Raw genomic sequence first — 24893 nt, 5'->3', positions numbered from 1 at the left:
TGGCTTGGGCACTTTTCTGGTATCCCGGACTTGACAAGGATATCCAGAATATTGTGCACGCAGGTGCAGTGTGTCAGCAAAACTGCAGCATGCCAGCGCGCAAGAGCCGGTGCCGTGGCCGGACACATTTGAGCAATGGTCAAGAATTAACTTTGATTTCGCAGGGCCAGTCGAAGGGCGGATGTTGATGATCGTAGTGGATTCACATACCAAATGGATCGAGGTTGTTCCACTGAAAATAACCAGCGCAAATAACACTGTCGAAGCCTTGCGGGGCATTTTCAGCAGATTTGGGTTGCCACGAACAGTTGTGTCCGACAATGGGCCCCAGTTTACAAGTAGACAGTTCCGCCAATTCATGGAAGATAATGGCATCCTACACCTACGATCCCCTCCATATCATCCGCAATCCAAGGGGCTGGCTGAGAGGGCAGTGCGCACTGTTAAAGAAGGGCTGCACAAAAATGTGCATGGTAGCCTCGAAAGATGCCTGGCCCGATGGCTACTGCGTTATCAGCGCACCCCACTCCGAAACGGAAAGACACCAGGCTTCATGCTTCTTGGTTTTGAACCATGTTCGCTGTTGGATAATGTGGTGTCACAACCTTTTTCTGCCGCAGGTACACTTCCCCGCAAACATTCGCCCGGAGAACCCATATGGTGCAAGAGCTATGGGGCAGGCACCAGCTGGAGATCGTGCAGTGATACAGAATACCAGGGGATCCCGCCTGAGCACGGTCAAGACGGAAGATGGTGAATTATGTAAGTGTCATGAAGATCAGCTAAGGCACCGCTCGGATGGTCACCTACCAACATCGTTGGACGAGGAAGGCGCCGAAGGAAAAGAAGTGTTGGCCCCGACAAACGAAAATGCAGACTCTCTGGCAGACTTTTCGGACACCATCCCCATTCCCTCGGCAATCGAAGAGCACGAAACAGGAGCTGCAAACACTGGAGTCCCGGAAGAGCACGACGTAGATACTGCCAATGCTGGGCCTCTGGCAATTCCAGTGCGCAGATCAAACCGGCGTCGCAAGGCGCCAGACCGTTTCTAGAGCTCCCCTTAAGGGGAAGGAATTGTAGTATCAGCGAATGCCACGAGCGCACACGTGGATGCCTGAGTGACATGACGTCACACCACAGTTGACTACTTAAACGTCTAACTCAATAAACCTGTGTTCATTCCTGTTTCGGCGTCTGTTACTTCACCGTTGACCTCATTCTTGGAGCTGTACCACCTTTTATTGCCAAGCTTCATACACCCGCATCGCGAATCCTCAAAGACGGGGCATATACGCTCCCACGTAATAATATTTATTTAAACAGCAGACAACGAAGATCATCCCCAGGTAGGCGGCGTCCTCACTCGGGAATGCTGTGGTCCCTCGCCACTCGTCACACTCTGCCCATGAGTCGAAACTGGCCCTTAGGGCCTGCGCTGGTCAGCAGGGCCTCCCATTGCTCTGGGGCAGAGGGTTAGGGGATTGGAGGCAGTGTCACATTGTGTGCGCACTGCAATACCATATGGTAGTGCATGGCACTGAGCATTTATTGCAGGCGTAGTCATAGCATGTCGGATACATCGCATCCAACAGTGTCCCGTGTGTAAACATGTTTGTCCATGCAATGGCATCCTCTCTCATCAATTTGGCTTGTGGTGGAAGATACCTTCTTCTGCCGAGTCTGTAATGCGCCACGATTTCGATGTATTGTCTGGGTATGCCTTTGTCCAGGTCCTCCGCAGCGTCAACTTCCAGCAGGTTAGCCCGAAGAGTGTGTTCTCGGGCTGCGGCATGTGCCGCCCCGTTCTCCGCCAGAGACTCGTGCCCCGGATTCCAGACTTGTGTATATCTGGGAGGTCCTCAGTCCTTTGAGTACGTCTGAAACCAGAGCACTTATCCTTCCAAGTTGGCGGTGCCTACCCGCCGTTTGCGAGTCCGTTATCCCCACTACTTGCTCATGCCCCCTCGTTGTGATAGCTGCGAGGGCGATCACTGCCTCTTTGGCTGAGTCCCTGTCCCAGGTGCCAACCAACATGACCACGAGCTGTTCTCTACTGTTCGTCACGCTGGCAGCGTGCACCTCCATCTCTCTGTACTTTGCGGCGCCTGCATAACGTTCATCGTCATCTTCGTACGCCTTTCCGAGCTTCTCGATTCTTGCCGTTCTTTTTCCCCTATGATACTCGGGAAGCATGTTACCTTTGATGTTGTTTCATAGATGCAACAATATTAATTTCTTGCCTATATGGCCTTCTACTCCACATCCCAGACTTCTTGGGTTGTCTCTTACCGGCTTGGTCAGCTTGAGTCTCTCGAGTTGGCTTGTTCTATGAGCGTCCGCCAGCTCTTTCCACGTGTTTTGGACAGTGATGCTACTGGCACATGCCATGTTGGAGCAGATTTTAAACTGCATCAAATGCATTTACTGCATCAAAATGCATTTTGACGCAGTAAAACAGATCTTCGGAGCACATTTATGAAAGCAATTGCAAACTTTATTAAATGGAGCTTATGCAGTGGGCAAGTTATGTGAAAGCAGTAAGTGGTCATTCGTTCATAAACTCAATCCAAACACTATTATTATCCCACCCCCTTCATCGCAGTCCTTACTGCAGACTGCGACGAAGTGGTGGTGCCTAAGATATGGTTAAAGACCACTTCAGTGGCTTAGAAAAGCATGGAAGCACTTAGACATGCTGCGTGAAGACTTCGGAGGTGTTTTGAGAACATCTCACCACCCGCCGGGGTGGCTCAGTTAGCTAAGGCATTGCGTTGCTGAGCACGAGGTAGGGGGATCGAATCCCGGCCGCGGCGGCCGCATTTCGATGGAGCCCTCCACTACGGCGTGCCTCATAATCAGAACTGGTTTTGGCACGTAAAACCCCAGAAAAAAGAAGAACATCTCACTGCTATAAATGTATGCTTTAAGACGGAGCACTCTGTGAATAACTTTGCTGATAATAAAGCACAGCATCAGATAGGCATCCTCTTTACTTGTGTCCCTAAATAAAATTGGCTATTTTTATTTTTTTGATTTTTTGCGTTATCGCAACTCATCATCTCCACATTATACAAGTTAAAATATCAGTAATTTTGTTAAAACCAAGGCTACCCACTCAAATAGTTGCTTGCATAGGTAGTTTATCTGCTATGGCAGAACAAATAGAGCTGGCAAACAAAATGATCTTTGGGGGGGGACGCAATGTGATAAAGACGACGTTGGCCACTGAGATGAAGAAAACGATGATTGAAAAGATTAGTCTTTCCGCGCATCTTGGCAGTGCTACTGCTCGCTGTAAATGGTTTGTAAATATATTTGCATTTAAACCGTTTCCCGTGGCATTTTGGCGTAGGTGCTAGGTACTACTCAAGACGGAACTGCGCAACTGACGTGTCCTGGCAAGTTCCACCATGTCAACAAGCGGGGATATTGTGTCAACTGCAACACCACCACCTCAGCCGGTGATCTTGATCCAACCCCGCGACCCTGGCTCTTTTTGCGGCACCGACAATGTCGACCTCAACGACTGGCTTGGGAATAACGAGCATGTCGCAAGGAACGATCGGTGGGACCCGACAGTGACACTCGCCAATGTCGCTTCCTACCTCAACAGGATAACGCGCGTCTGGTTTGACACTTACAAAACAGAGCTGACCAGCTGTGATCTATGTAAGCAGAAGCTTTGTGACCTATTTGGCAAACCAATTGGCCGCCAGTACGCCGATTCGAAAGATCTTTCCTGTCGCGCCTAATCTCCCACGGAGTCGTATGTGTCATACATCCTTGACGTTATCGCCCTTTGCCGCCGAGTTGATGCCACCATGACTGAGGCAGACAAAGTCACATCCTGAAAAGCACTGCTGATGATGCATTCAACTTGCTGGTCTTTAATGACTGCTTGACCGTTGAAGACACTATCAAAGAATGCAGGCATTTTGAAGTACTGAACAGTCACCGCATTGCCCAACAATTCATGCCGCTTCCCAACACCGCTACATAGTCCTGCGCGGACGTTCAGCCGCCCAATCAGCAACCGACCACTGATAGCCTTGTCCACATGGTGCGTCGTGTTATTGAGGCGATGTCACCACAGTCCTATTTCGCACGCCCTTCCGACGATTCTCGACTGACAGTCTTTGAAATCTAAGCCGTCATTAGGGAAGAGCTGGCTAACGTAGGACTCCAGCCTGTTACCGCCCCTCCTCACCCTCGGGTCAGTTCTGTTCTTCCGCCTCATAGAAATACAGCAATGTTGTACCGCTATCGTGACCTGGCCCAGTGGAGAACCCAGGACGATAAGCCCATATGTTTTCATTGCCACGGCATTTGACATATTTCCCGTTACTGCCAGTATTGCCAACCTTCCTCCCCTCGCTAATTTTTTTACATTCGCCGCAACGACAATTAGCCCCTGCAGTTTCCTGCTCGTAACAACTCACCGCTCCAAGACGCTCCAGCAGCAACCCGCCAGCTCCAGCTGTTCACCTTCTCCGCACAATCGTCGTGCCGGTCACCTCTGCCCCGACGCTATTTATTGCTGCACCCCTCTGGCCGCTCTTCCAAGGAAACCTGAGCAATGTAGCTCCCGGAGGTGACACTGCATTGCACCCACGACCTGCAAAGCCTCTTTTAACCTTGCCCATGCACAAGAACCAACATGCCGTAGAAGTGGATGGCCTACCCGTTACTGCCTTTATCAACACTGGTGCACATATTTGTATCATGAGCTCTGATCTCTGTGAACGCTTAAACAAAGTGCTAAAAACTCCCGAGTCTCGCGTTGTGCGTGTCGCTGACGGTGGAACTCCGGCCGTGCTTGGAATGTGCACCGCACGCGTGAGCGTCGCTGGCTGCCACACTTCCATGTTGTTTCATGTTCTTCGCCACTGCCCTCATGGCGTAATCCTTGGACTTGATTTCTTGACTGACCACTCTGCTGTAATTGACTGCTCGGCTGGTGTCGTCGTTGAACTTGACTTTCCCGCTTCACCAGACGTTCCTGACGCAGTCCAGAGACAGCTCTCTTGTGCCGAGTTAGTTTGTTTGCCGCCTCAAGCACTCACCTGTATTGTTGCTGTACCCTGCCCCAGTGTACTGGATAGTGGCTATGTGGTTACTCCGTCTACCGGAGTCTTTTTGCTGCACGGTTCCTTTCCCCCCACTGTTGACTGTTGCGACCAACCAGACTTGGCTGCCCCCCTTGAACTTCGGACTCTGTCCACAAGTTCTTCCCCAAGGCATAGTTTTGGCCACTCTGTCACCATCAGATGAGTGCCAGATTTCATCACTGTCACCTGATCCTACGTCAGCAATTCTTTCCACTGTCGCATCACTTCTCCGTCGGTATAGTGATATCACTAAGATTATTGCCCCGGGCCTTCTGCCCTTGCAAGTAGACAACCTCCGTCATTTGCTCGTCACATACTCCGACATCTTCAACTTTGGTGGCCGTCCCTTAGGTCAAACCCCTCTCGTCAAACATCGTGTACATACTGGCGATGAGCCTCCGATTCACCGGCAACCTTACCTCGTGTCACCATCCGAGCACCAACTTATTCAACAACAGGTTGACACAATGCTTTCAAAGGCATTATTGAACTGTCCGCGAGTTCGTGGGCTTCCCCTGTTGTCTTAGTTAAAAAGAAAAACAACAGTTGGCGATTCTGCGTTGATTATCAGCATCTCAATAAGACCACCAAAAAGGATGTCTATCCTCTTCCAAGAATTGATGATGCTCTGGATGGCCTTCACGGCGCGACCTATTTTTTATCCATCGACTTGCGCTCCGGTTAGTGGCAGATCGCCGTCGACGACACGAACCATGAAAAGACAGCATTTGTTACAGCTGACGACCTCTATCAGTTCAGAGTTATGCTTTTTGGCTTGTGCAATGCCTTAGCCACATTTGAGCGAATGATGGACATGCTGTTGCACAGCTTTAAATGGTCTATCTGCCTGTGCTACCTGGACGACGTGATTGTGTTCTCCTCGACATCTGTCCCACACCTCACACGTCTTTCATCCATCCTATGGGTGTTTCGCCCGGCTGGGCTACAACTTAATTCTTCGAAATGCCACTTCGGTCGCCACCAAATTACCGTCCTCAGGCATCTCGTCAGCTCAACTGGCGTCTGTCCCGATCCCGCCAAGGTTCTTGCTGTCATCAAGTTTCCTGTACCAACCTGTACCAAGGATGTTTGAAGCTTTGTGGGCTTCATAGGTCGGCGCACTGACTCACTGAGTACTCACTGAGTACTCACTGAGTACTCACTGAGTACTCACTGAGTACCAGTGAGTGTGAGTGCAGGTGAGTGCGAGTGTGAGTGAGTACCAGTGAGTGTGAGTGCAAGTGAGTGCCAGTGAGTGCCAGTGAGTGTGAGTGCAGGTGAGTGCAAGTGCGAGTGAGTGCCTGTGAGTGGAGGTGAGTGCGAGTGAGTGCCAGTGAGTGTGAGTGGAGAGAGTGTGAGTGCGAGTGAGTGCCAGTGACTGTGAGTGGAAGTGAGTGAGAGTGCGCGTGAGTGCCAGTGCGTGTGAGTGGAAGTGAGTGCGAATGAGAGTGAGCGCCAGTGAGTGCCGGTGAGTGTGAGTGGAGGTGAGTGAGTGTGAGTGCAGGTGAGTGAGAGTGAGTGCCAGTGAGTGTAAGTGAGTGCCGGTGAGTGTGAGTGCAGGTGAGTGTGAGTGAGTGGAGGTGAGTGCCAGTGAGTGTGAGTGAGTGCCAGTGAGTGTGAGTGAGTGCCAGTGAGTGTGAGTGAGTGCCAGTGAGTGTGAGTAGAGGCGAGAGCCAGTGAGGGGAGGTGAGAGCCAATGAGTGTGAGTGGAAGTGAGTGTGAACGTGGTGAGTGCCTGTGACTGCATAAGAATGGATAGTTGGGCGAGTTGGTACGGTAACATATTCTTGATATAAGCGCGAAGAAGACACGGACGGAGGCGGAAGAAAACAGGACGAGCGCTAACTCACAACTAAATCTTTATTGGGAATAACAAACATATATATAAGTGATTGCGAAAACCGTAGCAAAGAAAACATCACATGGTCAAAAGGATAGCAGTTACCAGACAAATCTAATCAGGAAATGGTGAAGCCGCTAAAATTTAAACAAGAAAAAAGAAAGAAGAACTCTACTTCGTTAGCGTTCTTCCGCCTGCGTCCGTGTCTTCTTCGCGCTTATATCAAGAATGAGTGCCTGTGAGTGTGAGTGGAGATGAGTGTGAACGTGACTGAGTGCTGTGAGTGTGAACGTGGCGAGTGTGAACGTGAGTGTGAGTGCAGGTGAGTGTGAACGTGGTGAGTGCTTGAATAATAAGCAGAGGTGATATCAGTTCACCTTGCTTGCAGAAAAATGGAGGCGCATTGTGTGTACAAGCTCACTCGCGGTGATGACTCATCGCGCTAGCAGATTGTGCACGCCAAGATAGAAACCGCTCACTAAGGTTGTTATAATCCAAGGTTCAGGCATGAGTGAGACAATGTATAATGAAATGAGCGGATATATTATATTGCGATAGCAATTATATGGACACTCCAAGCGAACTTCTGCCGTGGTCGTGGACATCGTTGTGAGGTTCCGTATAAAGTCCAAACACGGTAAAATCGTCGCCGCGTGCCGGTGGTACGCTGCGTATGCGAGTGCAAGCTTGCGAGGGTCAGCCGACACCTGCTGCTCAATCTCACGCACGCAAGGGAAAATGCGGGGTGTAAGCGCGCTGCTTCTGTCATGCATCAGGCACAGAGGGGGGGGGGGGGAAGGAGAGGGGGGGTAGGGTCGCCTTGCTCCGGCGGCGGCCGCGTGGGTGTCGTATCTCGAAAGCGATCTGCGACGTGGAAAAAGTGCGTGCCCGCGCGGGCCTCCTCTTCAAGGCGATTTGTGACGTGAACTATGTTCAACTAAGGCCGGTAACTTCGTATGTGCTGTTTTCGACGTTTAGTTCGCTTTGAAGCGAGAGGCGGCATGAAGTAAGGTCAATTCACTCGCGGCTATAGCTGCGCCTCCTTACTCCAGCGTTCTGACAGCAAGTTTCCGCGGTCATCGAGCGAGATGCGTTCATGTTTACCTGTGCGCGCGTGACACCGTGCTTGTCTATTTAGTTGGTAGGTGAATGTTTACAAGTTTATACGGCCCATTAAACTACTATCCTTGCTTCGTATAGCTCTCTACTAATTTGCTATTGCAATCGAAGCTTCGCCTGTCGGGCGAAACTGCGACATTTTCTTTAACACGCCAGGGAATATGTATGGGCTGGAGCGCTGATGGCAGACATATCCAAATTATGACCGGCAAATTTGCCATCCCTTCCACTGAGTGAAGACGCTTAATAGCGTGTGATTTGCTACACCTTCGCTGATCATCCGCCTTCAGAGGGTGGAATGGCTCATTTGTTTCCTGCTTCCCTCTTAAACGTACACATACAGGCTCCTTATATAAACAAGCAGAGCGGAAGCGGGACTAGCCAAGTTAGCACGGAGTAACAGACACGCACGCTCGCATATATGTAGAAAAAGTGAAGATGCAATGATAGATACCGCTTTGTTCTCCCTTTTTTGTTTGTTTCGGCGTTAAGTGGTTGACTAAGTATACGGACAGTCAATCTCTCCCACTATTTCCCACTCTCTTGGCTCAATCCGACCGAAGGGGAGCTTAGCGAGCATGGGCGGCAAGCATGCACACATCTAATGTCAATGACAGAGAGATGGACAGAGAGAGGTTGGGGCTGACGCCAATGTTTATGACAACATGAATAAATTGAAACGAAAACTTTAGTCGTGTTAGTTTTGCTCTACTTTGCAGTGTTAATAAACCAGCTCTTTTTAATAATTCAGTCAATGAATCCGTTAACTTGTACTTATTAAAACAGAACCTTATTGCCTTCCTCTGCATCCCTTCCATTCTTGCAAAGAGTTTATTTGTGTACGGAAACCAAACAATATTGGCGTGCTCCAGCACTGTTCGAACAAGCATTTTGTAAGCCAGCAAATTTTATCTGGGGGCGCAAGACAAAGCTGTCTTCTCAGAAAGAAGAGTCGCTTTAGTGCTCAGCATGTACATTGATTTCCACTTGAGGTTATTTTGTTAACATGGCTTTCCCATCGGAGAGTGTATGCTAAAGTGACACCTAAATATTTACGCTGAAATGCACAAGTGAGAGGTGTGTCATTAATAATGTAAGTAAACGCAGATATCTGTTTCTTTCTTACTGTTAGCGTTACAGATTTTTGGGCATTTAGAGTCATCTGCCACTCCTGACACCAAGAAAAGGCAGAATTTTGTATATGGTGATTATCACTGTGATTAATTTCACGGTACGAAATACAGTAGTCAGGGAATATATGAATGTTACCATGTAATCGGGAAGGCAAATCATTTATGTATATTAAAAATAAAACTGGGTCCAAAACACTGCCTTGGCGCACTCCCCATGCAACAAGTACTAAATTGGAAGCTTCGTTATGAATATACACGAATTGTAAGCGGTATAGTTCGGCACAGTGACTCAAGTGTGCACTCACTCACACTCGCGTTCGTTTCATAGGGGTGAGTGCAAGTGAGTGCCAGTGAATGTGAGTGGAAGTGAGTGCGAGTGCGAGTGAGTGTGAGTGGAGATGAGTGCGAGTGAGTGTGAGTGGAGATGAGTGCGAGTGAGTGTCTGTGAGTGAGTGGAGGTGTGCGAGTGCGAGTGAGTGCCAGTGAGTGTGAGTGCAGGTGAGTGCGAGTGAGTGTCTGTGAGTGTGAGTGGAGGTGAGTGCGAGTGAGTGCCAGTGAGTGTGAGTGGAAGTGAGTGCGAGCGAGTGCTGTGAGTGTGAGTGGAGGTGAGTGTGGGGCCTGGAAAAAATTATGGCTAGTGAGTGTGAGTGAGTATTCTCCCACACTGCAGACCTATGGTGGGCTTGTGCTCGTATTTCCACCAATTTGTCAAAAATTTTACAGACATAGCCCGTCCACTAACAGATCCTTCTCATGAAAGACGCTAGATTTTTGTAGGGTCTCACTCAAGCCATAGCCTTTTCAAACCATATTACGCTGCTGACTACCCCACCGATTTTTGCCCACTTCGATCGATGCCAATGCTCCAACTGAAGTACGCACACACGCGAGTGGCTATGGCATTGGCGCTGTTTTAGCCCAATGCCAACGTGGCTATGATCCCATTTTTGCGTACGCCAGCAGGCGTCTTTCCCCTGCCAAGCGCAATTATTCCATTTGTTTGGGCAGTTAGCAAATTTCGCCCTTACTTATACGAGTGGCCTTTTACTGTTACCACTGAACACCACTCTCTGCGCTGGCTTTCGAGCCTCAAGAACCCCACAGGATGTCTAGGTCGCTTGGCTGCACATCTTCAGGAATTCACATACACTGTGGTGTACAAGTCCGGCCCACCACACCAGGACGCCGCCTGCTTGTCTCAGCACCCCAATGATGCCCCAGATGCTACCACGGAGGATACACCGACGGGCCTTTTCTCGCTCTCTGCTTTCAGCCACATTGGTGACGAGCAACGGCGGGACACGTTTCTAAATGACCTCATCAACCGCCTGCAGTCTGGTTCATCGGACTGGTCACTTTGCCTGTTCGTCATTGTAAATGGCACATTATATCGCCGGAACATGCACCCCGAGGGGCAGGAACTACAACTCATTATTCGCGCACATCTTCGGGCGACCGTACTCAAGCAACTGCATGATGTCCCTACAGCCGACCACCTTGATGTCTCCAGGAAGTATGACCGTGTACAGTGGTGCTTTTTCTGGCCCGGTTTCTACCATTCTGCTCACCGTTATGTCGCTGCCTGCGAGTCATGCCAACGACGGAAAAGGCCAGCTCTTTTACTAGCTGGGCTCCTCCAGCCTGTTGACATGACAGCTGAGCCATTTTTTCGCGTTGGCCTCAACCTTCTCGGCCCCTTCCCTCTCTCCACCGCTGGCAATAAATGGATTGCCATTGCTACTGATTATGCGACCCTTAACGCTATCACAAGACCTCTCCAGACCAGTTTCGCTACAGACATCGCCGACTTCTTGATGCAAGACGCGATTTTACATCACGGCACTAATCATCAGCTTTTCACCAACCGCGGTCACTACTTCTAATCTTAACGACTATTGAAAAGATTGTCTTTCCGCTATCTTGGCAGTGCTACAGCTCGCTGTAAGTAGTATGTAAATATATTTTCATTTATACCGTTTCCTATGGCAATTATGTTTACATTAAAAACTTCAGTGATCATCTTGAAGAGAGCTACATTTTGATTCTTCAAAAACCCTTCTGTTCCGAGATAATTATCAAATATGACACTCAGTAGGAAAATTTCGCAGTCATAGATATGATTCTAGACAAAGGCCACCACCAATACCCACAATTGATGTAGCTTATTGCAGGGAAATGTCAGCTGATGGAGGGCAGTAGTGCAGCTGCTACAAGCTTTGCCAGATTTCTAGCCTGCCGTGCTACATAATCACCTACAGTAAAACCTCGATAATTCGAAGGTCGCCGGACTACGAAAATTCTTCGAATTAAGCGAATTTTCGAATTAACCGAAATGAATAAAAATAAAAGAAAACAAGCAAGAACTTGCTGCAAAAAGAAATCACCTTTATTTTCCATGTCTGAGAAAGATTACTCGAAGTAATCACTGATGCGGGGTTACTTGGCACGGTAGTTCGCCGCCCCCTAGTACCATGCTCTCCAGCTGGCTCACAACACTTAGCATACAAATATCACCCGCACTGCACTCAACAAAGTTGTGGACGATGTTCACGGAATCGATAACTGCCGCGAAAGCAGGCGTGGGGGTGCTCGACTCCAAAAATATGGACTTGCTGGATATTCTGGACTTCAAAAATGCACTGTCAGGGTTCCCATTGAGTTCATGCATTTTTGCACCCAATTTTTTGGACGAATTGAGACCCCAAAGTTCTATTTTCCGGACTAAATCGCTCTTTCTGAGCCGCGCTACCCAATCTTGGAGGCCACCATGTTGGATTTTGCACTGGCTTGGATTCCAGTGGCTCGCTGTATAGCCTCCAAGATTGGAATGTGCGCGCTATCAATAGAGAGCTCGCGCCATCCTCCAGTATTGGAGGCCATGCCCACTCTTCCTGGATTGACAAAACGCTCCAGAGTACTGCACTTTCTTTTTCTTTCTAGTATATACGCTCAGCACTATCGTTGTAACCATTTATTATTTTTATTGCGATTGTAATTATATGGACACTACAAGCGGATTTCTGCCGTCGGCGTCGCTGCCGTGAGGTTTCCTATAGTGCAAGGGCGATAAAATCATCGCCGGGCATCGTATGTGCGAGTGACAGCGCGCGGGAGACGCGCACTTTCATGGAGAACGAATGCACGGCACAGCGCAAACGCGACTCCCTCAGTCGCACGAAAGGACGTGTGGTATGGGGCGGCGCTGTGCTGCGGCACCAAATGCGTAACCTGCAACCGACCGCGTGCAAGGGGCCGCAATCTCGCACGCGAAAGGAAGGAGGAAGGAAGGGGGGGGGCGACTTCTACTCTTCTAACTGCGTACGCCAAAGCGGGTTCTTGCGCTCACCCTATCTTGAAAGCGATCTCCAGCCGGCTCTGACCTTTGTATGCGCTGTGCTTTCGCCGCTCAGTTGCCGTTGAAGCGATAGACCGCACGAACCTTCGCTTGCTGCGGTGGCTGCGCTCATTTGCGCCACCGTTTTGACCGTGGTTGTCTGCAGTCGTCAGGTGTGATCTATTCATGTTTGCTTGTGCACGCTGACACCACGCTTGTTAATTCAGTTAGCTTTTTTTTCTCTAAAGTTTCGGTTGCTATTTTGAACGTGGCGTGTACACTGAGCAGGTGTCTCGGAGACCGATGTCTCGGTGATCGGCGCTACCTCCTGTGTGTTCGCGAGAGCTAAGCAGTGCGAAGCTCGTTTCTTCGATCTCCATGGCGAACTCCGTTGGCGGAGATTGTCAACGCGGTGACGTTCGTGTCGACTGTACACAGAGACGACGTCACTGCTGCGCAAATCCAAGCAAGTTGATCCCCTCAGAGCGTAGTATGAGGCAGGGCATTATTAGTTTTTTTTTAAGCCGCACTAATAATTTTTTTTCGGCCGAACGAGTTTTTCGGACTATTTTTCAGCCCCTAGGAGCTCGAAAAATCGGTTGGCGACTGTACGAAGCGCCCTAACCTAACAGCCGCACGTTGCTACCAGCCGCAAACTTCGAATTATCCGAATAGAGCTCCGCGGGCCATTCAACTTATCCGGTAAAATTTGCATTGAAAATGACGGGGCCGCTCAAATTCTTCGAATTAGCAGAAATTTCGAATTAACCAAGTTTGAATTATCAAAGTTTTACTGTACGTCACTTGGAGGGTTTGTCTCTGTCAGGACTTTCGCCTCAGAATGTTAAATTAGCATACTGAGCATAAAACTTCATAAAGAAAGTCTCTGACAAACCTTTTTGAATTTCTCGCAAGAATGTCCAAATAATTGTGCGGGCAGTGCAGAAACGGCAACCTTAGTGGGCAACTAACTGCTTTGTACTGTGCTTGACTGATATACTGCATACTTGAAATACTGCCACGCCGGACACCGAGAGGCGGTTTGCTTTCGTTTGTCCCGCAGCTTGATGTGCCTCGCAAACCATTGTGAAATGCAGATACTATATGAACGTGACCTTTGACTCTGCAACACTGGCCGATTAGGCTGTGATGCATGCATTCAGTTTGGCGAAAGCGTTCGTGGTAGCTGCCAGCATGTCGTCTCTCTCTGGCTCTGGCCAACAGTCTAGTGCGCAATCTCACGCCCGATCACTGAGGTGCTTTACTGGTCTGAACAAACATGAGGCCATCTAACCGTGACAACCTGCTGTGCGGCTGCCACCATGTCGGCTGGCAGTGAATTTTCGTTATGACCATATGATGCAACCAGCTTAAGCTCTGGCTTAACCAGCAGGGCTTTGTCAGTATCGTGTGGCAAAAGTTGCTCTTTTGTGCAGAGTCGACCAATATCTTGGTAGCCGCTGTACGTCATTTTTAGAGCCGCTCAATTGCCTCACCAACCAAAGGGAGGGATAGGGGACAAAGTGAATAGTGTAAAAATTGCTGACTGCCACAGACATTGTGTGCATTATGTCAGAAAAATCGAACAAGACACTATATAGCGTCTGAAACTTCAATTATAATTTTAGATTAATCATACAAGAGAGGAGCGCGGGGTCTTGCTCGGTGGCAGCGCGATCGCTCGCTGCTGCCTGAAAAGCGATGCTATCCTGTTGCCTAAGGAGCCTGCACGCGGTGGTGTGGAAGGTATTCAAAACAGACAAGAATCCAAGAATGAAAGACCGGTACAATCCAGGCTTAATTTGGAGGCTCGACTCTGTCCACCGCGAAGTTAACGCAGCTGCTGGTCCACGCCATGTCGCTTTCGATGGTGCGGAAAAAGGGTGCTAGAGGACTAAGTTCGGCTTTCAAAAACCCGAGTAACCTTTTCGGTGCAGGATGGGCGCAGATTTCTCATATATTTCTAAAATGCAGCAGGATGTAGCAGGGTTCGGTGCAATCGGTAGCATCACTGTGTGGACACCCAGACTCAGTAGCTTTTCTTTTTTTTTTCTTTTGGAAACGTTTTGTTTCGGCATCAACAATGCTCAATTTATGTTTTATCAAAATGATTTAGCTGAAAACGCACTCTCAAAAAAATTATTTCGTCAGCACAGATGGCAAAAAAGAGCCCATAATCAAGCAGAAACACCAGAGTTCACGGAGCCATCTTCAGTCTTTCCCGCCACTAAGCACCAACATCTTGGTATCGTTCAAAAGCTCAAAGTTCCGCCTTTTAGCTCCTGAACTCCTCGTCTACAATGGCCACATAGGAAGAGTGCAAGCCCAATAAAAAAATGTCGCAGTTTCACCGGAAAGGCGAAGCATCAATTGCGATAGCAACTTAGTAGAGAGCTATACGAAGTAAGGATGGTAGTTTTATCAGCTGTATAAACTTGGACATGCAGTAGCACCAGCAACGCGCAGAATTGCTGTCGACGCCGTCACCGTTCTGCCCGAGTTCGCACCGAACGCGCGCGGTGTTGGTGACTGTTGCCAGGGCCTCTGAGGGCGGCTCGGAGGTTTTCAACGAGATCAGAACGGGAACTCGTCGATCAGCGTCGGAAGTCTTTACCACCTTCTCGCCTCACAACATTTTTATATAACTACGCATTTGGTGCCGCAGCTAAACGTCACCTCCCCTCCCTCCCGTCCCCCCACAACTTTTCGCGCGACGGAAGAAGTTGCGTTTGCTCTGTATATATATATATGGCGATTGTAAAGGAGGAAAGAGACGCTTAATTCTGCAGCCCTTCAGAGAGCACGGCGCAGAATGCGCGTTTGTTCTCCGCCGTGCATTCGCTCTCCGTGAATGCGCGCATCCCTCGTGTCCTTTCACTCGCACATACAGCGTCTGGCGCACGGCGACGCTTTTATCGCCGTTGACGTCATACGGAACCTCACAGCGATGGCAACGACGATGGCGACGCCGACGGCAGAAATCCTCTTTGAGTGTCCATATAATTGCTATCGCAATAAAATCAGGGGCCAGTCTGACGAAGTTTGTGTTGCAAGCGGCCCTGCAATTGGCTCATCGCGCCAGCCTGCTGACAGGCGCCTTATGATTGGCTGTTGCTACGCCAATAGTGCAACAACGCTGCAGGCACAATTGCTAGGCACGCACCTGCTAGGCCTGCTTCGAAGGTGATCTGCCATTTCCTCGTTGATCACACCATGATTGCAAACAGTGATTATTCAACGCTTGTTTTAAGAAGTTCAAAACCGGACTCGCGTACGGAAAGCAAAGCACAACAGTTATCATGTGGCAAGAAAGAGGAAGCGTTTGTCGCAAAGATCAGACGAGCCAGTGATTGGATCGCGCTGGACCGCAAATGTCTTCAATGCGTCGTGCAGTCCGATACTGCGTCAGCAGTTTAGCTCTAGCAAGGCAAAGCCCTGTGTCATGGAGTCATGGATTAGGTAACGATGCAGACGTTGCTTGCGTGCCGTTTTACTTAGCAAACTGTACAGGACCACAGAGGGTGCAGCAGTACTTGTTCTCGCGACTCTCCGCACAGCCGCGGGTTCTGCCTGTCTAATCCTGTTTAGAGACTAGGTGCATCTATAATGTCACCATTAGCAGAGACAGCGCATTCGTGTCCGTGACATGCCGTGGTTGCTCAGTGGCTATGGTGTTGGGCTGCTGAGCATGAAGTCGCGGGATCGAATCCTGGTCACGACAGCCGCATTTCAATGGGGGCGAAATGCAAAAACATCCGTGTACTTTGACTTAGGTGCACGTTAAAGAACCCCAGGTGGTCCAAATTTCCGGAGTCCCCCACTACGGCGTGCCTCATAATCAGATCGTGGTTTTAGCACGTAAAACCCCATAATTTAATTTTTTAATGCAATTCTTGTTGAACACAACATGGGCTTCGTGTGCATATCGTTAACCGTGGTGATTTTCGCGGCGCAAGTGCCCTTTTCGCACTTTGAAAATTAATGCTGTTACATACGAGCAGAGAAACTGCCCATGTTTATAAAAAAAAAAGCTAATCAATGTGCCTCACATTTGACTCAACTGATTTAAATAAATGTGGTTTCATTGTGTTCATCAAAAGCTGAGCTTCATTCCAAAGCCTTTCTTTTTATCATAGGCTCAATTGATAAAATTTACAACACTTGCAAAATTTTGAATGCGATTTTCTCAGCTATGGTTCTTTCGTGAGGTGCCTCTGCGTTACGGAAGTTTTGAGGATGTCTCTGTGAAAGTACAAACAATCTTGGTATAATTTTTTTTAGTAAAAACTCAACTACAGGCTAAAGCTTTCCTAAATTTTTTATAATCTTGATACATTTGTAATTAGATGATGTGTAAGCTAATTAAAGTAAGGTAATTTCTTATCTGCAACTTTGAAAGTTCGTTTTGATCAATAGAATAACTGTATATAAATTTTATTAGCTTTTAGCCTATGTGGTGGACATTTGAGAATAACTACACTAAAAGCCTAGTAAATTCGGCCTCCGCTATTACAGAAATTCGGATAATTTGGCGTCCCTGCTCCCTCCCTTCAAAAAATGTACAAAGCCCTATGACAGCAAACCTTCGTTATTCAGCACAAAATTGCACGTGCACTGGTTAATTCGGACTGGAGCAAGCCAACGACGATACTGGTCCATAAATGCCATCCATAATCTAGCTGATAGCAACCACGGCTTGGTCCGCAGCGGTTGCGTCAAACAGTAGTTTCGTTTTGAGTCATGTCAGTCCCATGCCTTCATAACTGTCTAGTCGTTATCCATGATTGCCTCTATAACCGCGGTTTCGTCTGCAGCAGTTGCTGCAGGCAGTAATTCCGTTTTGAATTGGTGCATTCGTCGGCTGCATGCCTTCAGAGCCACAAGGTCACCGTCCATGATCGCATCGATACCGGCCGCAGTTTCGTCCACAGCAGTTGCGGCAAACAGTTGTTTCATTTTGACTCGGTGCAAAGCTGTCAAGGATGAAGAGCACCGGCTACGTCGTGATGGACTGATGATCTGTTGGCGACCAGCTCACTAGTGAAAAAATGAGCGGGATGTGTGCACGATATTAAAAAGTGTGTCTCGGATAAGGGCGCGTGCCATGGCCACACTGCGAGAGCCAGCCAGTCACGAGATGACGATAATTGCAGCTTCTGCACTGCTTTTCTGCAAAATAGAAGCAAGGTTTGCTCATTCATTCAGCAAATAAAAGGGTGTTGACGTAGTAAGCATATGTTTATATTTTGTCTGGTACCCTCGATAATTTGACATTCGGATAATTCAGACATTTTTTTTTTACTCCCTTGAGATCCGAATTAACGAGGTATTACTGCACACATTTCCAAAAAGTAACTCTTCAAATAATAAATTACTATAACAACCCATAAGAAATTAGGTAATTGCAATATGGCATTTTGCCATATCTTCTTCTCAAGATGAGATATTTGAAATTTGTTTGCACACTTGAAATCTCCATTCAATGATGTACCTGCTTGTCAAATTGCATCAAGACATGGTTTGTGACAGAGCACCAATTGGTCTCTCTGAACAGAAAGTGAAACAGTGTAAGTGTGAAACACTGGAAGCTTTGTTGGGCAATGCCTACACTGTTGACAGTCAACTTGAAGACACCGTGGTGGCATTTCTTTGTGAGCGCCGCGCATGAGTTCTACCGATAACAGCAGATTCAATTCAGTGCAAAGGCAATTGAATTTGCTCACTAGTGTCTCGCTTCTCAAAGTGAAAAGGCTCGTCTTTTCACATCAGCAAAGGCGGATGAGCTTTTAGCACACTGTAACAAGAGTGCAGTGGAAGAACAACTATGCGCTGGGAAAAATTGGCAGTACGAAAGAGGTCTCGTCGGCCACTGCAGTCTGCAAAACACTGCACAAAAAAATGAAACTGCTATCGACAGGGGAAGATCAAAAGGAGTGCATGGCCAGCAGTCACCAGAAGACACCTACAGGTCGGCTGAAGTGATAGCTGGCGTGCACTTCCAATGCTTGCTGCTCATTGCGCAATGACAGTATTGTGCACGTCTAGTCCTGCTTAGTCATCAACGATGATGTGCTGTGGGATGTCGTGATTCATAGCTGTCCAAGAACAAGAATCCCGACTGTTCTCGTGCGCTTTTCACCTCCCTCAATATAGGAGCATATTCATAAACCAAAGTATGTTTTGTAGTTAACGGCATCAAAGAATTCGAATTTTTAAAATTTTATTCACCTCAAACACTGGAGTCGACTTACATTCCGGAAGCATTGATCTATATTCATGTTTTACGCTATTTTATATAGATTTTGGCATAACTAAGAGACTCTGGGTGTAACGTTATCATACAGCAACAAAAGGGCTGCAACACCACCATCACAAGAGGGCTCTGGATTAAGCTCTACCATCTAAGGTGCTTCAATGTGCTAGGTAAAGCCGTATTCTTGCATTCTGCCCCAATCAGAATGCCGACAAGAATCACAAACCTGCTAATTTGTCCTCAGTAGCAGAATGTCATACAGTCAAACCTCAATATAAAGAAGTTGTAATTGCAGCGAAAAACTTCATCATATCGAGAATTTCTCTATATCGAGGTTTCGTTAATTCACTAGAACTAAGATTGGGAAATAACAATAGTTGGTTATATCGCGAATTTCGTTAAATCGAGGTGTGTTGTATCGATGTTCGACCGTACACACTTGAACAAGTCGTACCAGGCTAGGCAGACCCCCCCCCCCCCCTTGCCCATTTATCACAAACTCACACAAGCAAGCAAAAGTAAGAGAAGTGCCAGTCACTGCCTACCTGAGATGGAGCTTAACTGATCCCCAGCCTCCATAGTCTGCATGCTCCTCGACACGCCCCATGGTTTCAAGGAGCACTCGACAGACTTGTCAACCAGAAGCAAGCTGCACTGCAGGCCAACCTCGACCTGACTGATGACCTTGGAAGGGGTGTGGCATGCCGTATTGGTAGTGATACTTTCAGCTAGGCTCATCGCATTTGTGAGGCCTGCAGAAAATAATTGGAGTGATTGTATTCCTGTGACAGCATCGAGAACAAGAGGTAAATACAACAATATAACAAATGCAGGGGCACTTTACAATGCATAGCCATGGAACACAAAATAAGCCTTTCGGTTCAGTATTCCTAAAGGGCTATAAGGGACAATCCACACCGCATACTCAAAAGCAAGGCAATCTCTTTTCTGTGAAAAGTTTACGACAGCCGGACATATCTCAGACTTTTTTTTTTCATCTAAAATAGATTATAAAGCTATTGCTGGAGTCTAACTAACAAAAAAGTTGCAGTTTCACCCGAAAGGCGAAGCATCAATTGCGATAGCAAATTAGTAGAGAGCTATTCGGAGTAGGGATAGTAGTTTTATCGGCTGCGTAAACTTGGACACATCCGCTTACTAACAGAATTAACAAGCGTGGTGTCAGCGCGCACAAGCAAACATGAATAGATCACACTGAATGACCGCAGATGACTGTCAAAACGCTGGCAGCAAGCGCAGCCGCCGCAGCGGGCAAGGTCCGTGCGGTCTATCGCTTCAAAGGAAACTGAGCGGCAGATGCACAGCACATACAAAGGTCAGAGCCATGTGGAGATAAGAGATGGTGCAGGCGACGGCCACAGCTGGGCAAAGTATGAACGCAGTTGTTGGCAGAGTAAAAGCTGCGCCCCCCCCCCCCCTCCCTCCCCGCGCTGCCTTCCCGATTTCTTGCTTTCGCGTGGGAGATTAAGTGGCAAGTTCCCGTTATGCCCGGTTGCAAGATACGCCTTTGGTGCCGGAGCACAGCGTCGCCCCGCCTCCCTGAGATGTCGAGCACAGCATCGCCCCGCTGACGGTCACGTTTGCTTTCCGCCATGCGTTTGCTCTCCGTGATAGCGCGCGCTTTCGCTCGCGCATACGGCGCGTGGCGACGATTTTATCGCCCTTGGAATCTATACGGAACCTCACGGCGACGGCGACGGCAGAAACCCGGTTGAAGTGTCCATATAATTGCTATCGCAATAAAAAGTTATTGCAAGATCCTAAGGTTATTGCCATCAGTCTATTTTATATCCACTGTAGTATCCCCAATCGCCCTATGTCTTGTGCCAGCTGATTCCATCCTACGCTTGCAAATTTTCAGTTTCATAACACTACCTAGTTGTCTGCTGTCCACGATTGCGCGTCAGTTCTATTGGTACCTAAACCCTGATGGACTGTCGGTGACCTGCCCTACACATTACATTGCCCACTAAAGTTCACTTATAATGCAATAGCATTCTTTAAGGACTTCACCCAGTTAGTGGTAGGTCTGTGCGTATGTCTGTATGTCTGCACTTAACCTCTTTTAGGCCAACTTGGGTAACTGGGTAGTCTATGGTCAAATGGGTAGAGCATCTGGCTGCTGTGCTGAGGAAAATGGTTCAAAACCAACTGTCGGCCCAACTTGGATCACTGAGCATGTAACATTCGGTACTTCGACAAACTTCTTTGAACCCAAGTTGGGTCACTGGGTATGTGCCTCTCTTCAATGACTCTGGGCAGCCTCTCCCAGTGATCTGCAATTACCCGTCTTGAGCTAGCCGATTTCAAGTTGTGCCAGCTAATTTCTTGCTTTCATTATTCCACCTAACTTTCCGCCGTTCTCAACTGTGTTTTCCTTTCCTTAGCACTCATTCTGTAACTCTAATAGACCACTTTTTATCTGCCCTATGCCTTACGTGGCCTGCCCAGCTAGTTTCTTCCTCTTCATGTCAATTAGAAAGTCAGCTACCCCTGTTTGCTCTCATATCCACACTGCTCTCTTCCTATCTCTTCAAGTTACACTTAACCACCTTTTTTTTTTTTTGTTCCGTCGCTCATTGCGTCGTCCTTAAATTGTTCTCCAGCATCTTCGCTAACCTCCAAGTTTCTGCCCCATCTGTTAGTACAGGTAGAATACAATTATTGTGCCCTTTAATTTTCAATGATAGCAGTAAACTCCTGCTCACGATTCGATAATGCCTGCAGTTTGTGCACTTTCATGGTTTCTCTTTTATTTATTACATTCTTTGTTGCCTTTGTGCCTTACCTCTCACTTCTATTTCTGCTTCTGAAATCAGCCTAGCTACGGTTTCATTCATTATCTTTATGTTATCTTTATATTTCTGTTCTAAAGCTGCATATTTGTTTGAGCGCACCAGCCTGAATTCATCTACTTTTACCCTGACCACGTCTAGGCTGGCTTATTTCCTCTTAACTTATTTGGTCTTTCTCTCTTCAAACTGAGAATAAACACCAACCTACGATCTGAGAACATCACTAACCTATGATCACTGCCATTTACCCAACCTAACACTTCTACATCCTGCACTATGCTAGGGTCAGAACAGAGTATGAAATCTATTTCATTTCTTGTTTCCCCATTAAGGCTTTTCCAGGTCCACTTCCTGTTATTGCACTTCCGGAAGAGGGTATTCAGCATTCGGAAGCGATTCCCCTCTATGAATTCTACCAACATCTCTCGTCCACTATTCACAGAGTTGATGCCATAATTGCCGGTTCGCCGTTCTGCCACCCAATTTCCCCCCACTTCGGCTTTAAGATCACCCACGACTTCAACACACCGAGTTTGCACCTGTCTCATTGCTAATTCAACATCCTCATAAAACTGTTCTATTTCTCCATCATCATCACTGGAGGTTGGAGAGTAGGCTAGTGCTACCTGTAATCCATATCTCGTATTAAGTTTTATTATGACTGTCACCCTTCTATTAATACTGCCACGTTGTATTGATGGTGAACAACCAGTGGCACAACGCATTCGGCTAACCCGTGCCCAGCACAAGTACCACTCAACACAATGATTGTGGTAAGCACACTCATCGTTCGTCAAAATCTGATCTGCGGATCAAGCGCATCGGCTTTGATACATGACTTGTCCAAGGTTCCAGTGTAATCGCTGGTGCGTTCATGCCTTCCAGAAAGTACTACATAATTCGTGTGGTACATAGAATCTGATTACACAAGGTTCAGTGACAACAGATAACGAATAGAACCAGCGATAACGTTCGAGAAACTACCGATAGAGAAAGGTGTGTCTTAGACTGAGTGACAACATTGTAACAAGAGATTGGCCCGGGAAACACATTCACCGAAAAGAAACTATTCACACGCATGTCATTACTGTAAATTCATCAATGTTGCCCGCTATGTCCCTATGAATTAGAAATCCTACGCTATATTCCCTCTTGTCTAGAAGACCTCTGTAGCAGAGGGTGTGGCCATCAGTCAGCTCTGTATAAGCTTCACATTTTTCTAACCTCATTACGGCCAATGGTATCTCGGGCAATGCCTGATAATACCTCAAAGAGCCCCACTAAGCTAGCTTCACTAGAGAGGTTTCATGTGTTAAATCTTGCTTTGGGCGTGGTCGGTACCCTGCACCTCCACCACTTCTGATACAGCAGTTATCACGATGTTTATTACGCGTTGGAGATGGGGCAAACCGACCAGGCCCAAAGCACAGATCACACTCAACAGAAAACCCCACAAGCGATGATGAAGAACCCCATGTGAACCCCACGTGATGATGATCATGTACAGATGACAAAGAATCGCTTAACAAATGCCCACACCACGTTCAATTTCCAGTGGCAGCCTGTCCAGATCCAAAGATTGATAGCACCCTCTGCTGTTCTGCTGCTCTAACCACCGCCTTGGTCAAGTGCTCCACAGTCATAATGGGTACGTACTGCTCTTCACTGAACCACTCTGACACCAACTTGGGTCACTGGGCATTTGCCGCTGTTCATTGAACCTCTTTGATGCCAAGTTGGGTCACAGGGTACGTGCACTTTTCATATTGTTCATCATATAAAACATACAATCAACAATTGTGTGCAAATAATAGGATTGCTAATGACATTAAAGTCACCAATCATCTTCAAAGAATGGATGCACCATCAATTTTCTTGCTCGTAACCCTTTGAAGGGTTATTTTTTTGCCAAATGCAACCCCCCGGGTAGAATTTCTTTAATGAAGACTTAAAATTTTTAGACTCACCTACCTATCTTGCAAAAAAGTTACTGCAACTTTTTACAGTTACAATAAAGTGACAAAACATATTTTTCATGGGTAAACATAGATTTTTTATTCATAAATACAGATGGGTTTGCATAAATATAAGAATAAAGAAGTAGATACACTGAAATAGATGTATTCCGATTCGGCACTTGGGCAGTAGTTATCATCGAAGGAATCACGACTCGCCTTACTTAAAGCAGAGCAACCAGCGTGCACGCCCATGGCATAATCTAATCTTGTATATGAGCACATGCAAGAAAATCCAATGGTTCTGCGCCTATCAGCAAAACCAAACGAGTCAGAAACTTGCAGTAATCCTTCCTCTCATCACAAACACAGGGCAATCAGTTATGACGAGTCTCGAGAAAAGAAACACAGACATGTCAGCATCATTCGTATACCGTGGCATCACTTGTATGTACCAGTGCCTACCTGTGAGCAATCGACAAGCATCTAGCAGTAACCCTTTTAGAGAATAGAAACAGATAGACATCCGTTTTTACTAGTGCAATGAACGGAAACAGCCCACGAGACAAAACGAAAACTAACGGCCGCGTGCCCAGGAAGCATGGATGCACAAGTGGTCACCGTAACACCAGCATAAAAAAGCTGTGGAATGAAAGCCAAGAGGACATGGAGCGAAGAAAAAACATACTTGCATCCACAGACAGTGAAGGCACTTGCTCGACGACAAAGAGTTAAAAACACATTTTACAAACATACAGACTGAGCCGTAAATAAACGGCATCAACAACGTGGGACTTGTTCGCAGTGCTAGATATTTGCGTCTTTGACCCTCAAAGGGTTAACCTGAACTTGAATATCTGCTAGTCCCATTTGCTCCCTAATCCACATTGCTGTCTTTGTGTACCTACTTTGTAGGCGGATGTGGATTTGGGCTAAAAAGGATGTTCCACATCCGCCCACCATGGTTCTAAGTGGCGCTGGCTAACACTCCTAGGGCTAGATCTAGTAAACATAAATACCCAAGTTAGTGTACGAATTGATGGCCGTCGCCGTAGCACAATTGGTAGTGCAACGCATGCGTAATGCGGAGGTTGCGGGTTCGGCTCTCGCTGGCGACAAGTTATCTTTTCGTCCACTTTCCCATTTCTCCCCCCTTTTCTTCATTATTTTCTACATTCTAATTTTAACTAGACTTAATTTCCCCGATGCTTTCCTTGGCTTCGTTGTCTGTTGGCTTTATGTGGTTACAGGTAGAACAGTATGATTGTACAATTTTATTTTAAAGAGCAGCACATTGACAATCACGACTTTATAATTCCTGTAGATGCATTC

General features: G+C 47.4%; 1 protein-coding gene across 1 annotated transcript in view; it reads right to left on the bottom strand.

The window, feature by feature from the left end:
- The window catches only part of LOC119453887 (zinc finger protein 239-like), a 48947-nt gene that overhangs the window by 19386 nt on the left and 4668 nt on the right, over positions 1-24893 (bottom strand). The window contains exon 2 of the mRNA XM_037715937.2: positions 19336-19542. Within this exon, the coding sequence (XP_037571865.1) occupies positions 19336-19542 (207 nt within the window). The remainder of the gene's footprint in view (positions 1-19335; positions 19543-24893) is intronic.

The sequence above is a fragment of the Dermacentor silvarum genome, chromosome 5, assembly GCF_013339745.2.
Source record: "Dermacentor silvarum isolate Dsil-2018 chromosome 5, BIME_Dsil_1.4, whole genome shotgun sequence".
NCBI classification, from domain to species: Eukaryota; Metazoa; Arthropoda; class Arachnida; order Ixodida; family Ixodidae; genus Dermacentor; species Dermacentor silvarum.
The sequence above is the reverse complement of the archived record's forward strand: the minus strand, read 5'-3'. Positions and strand labels throughout refer to the sequence as shown.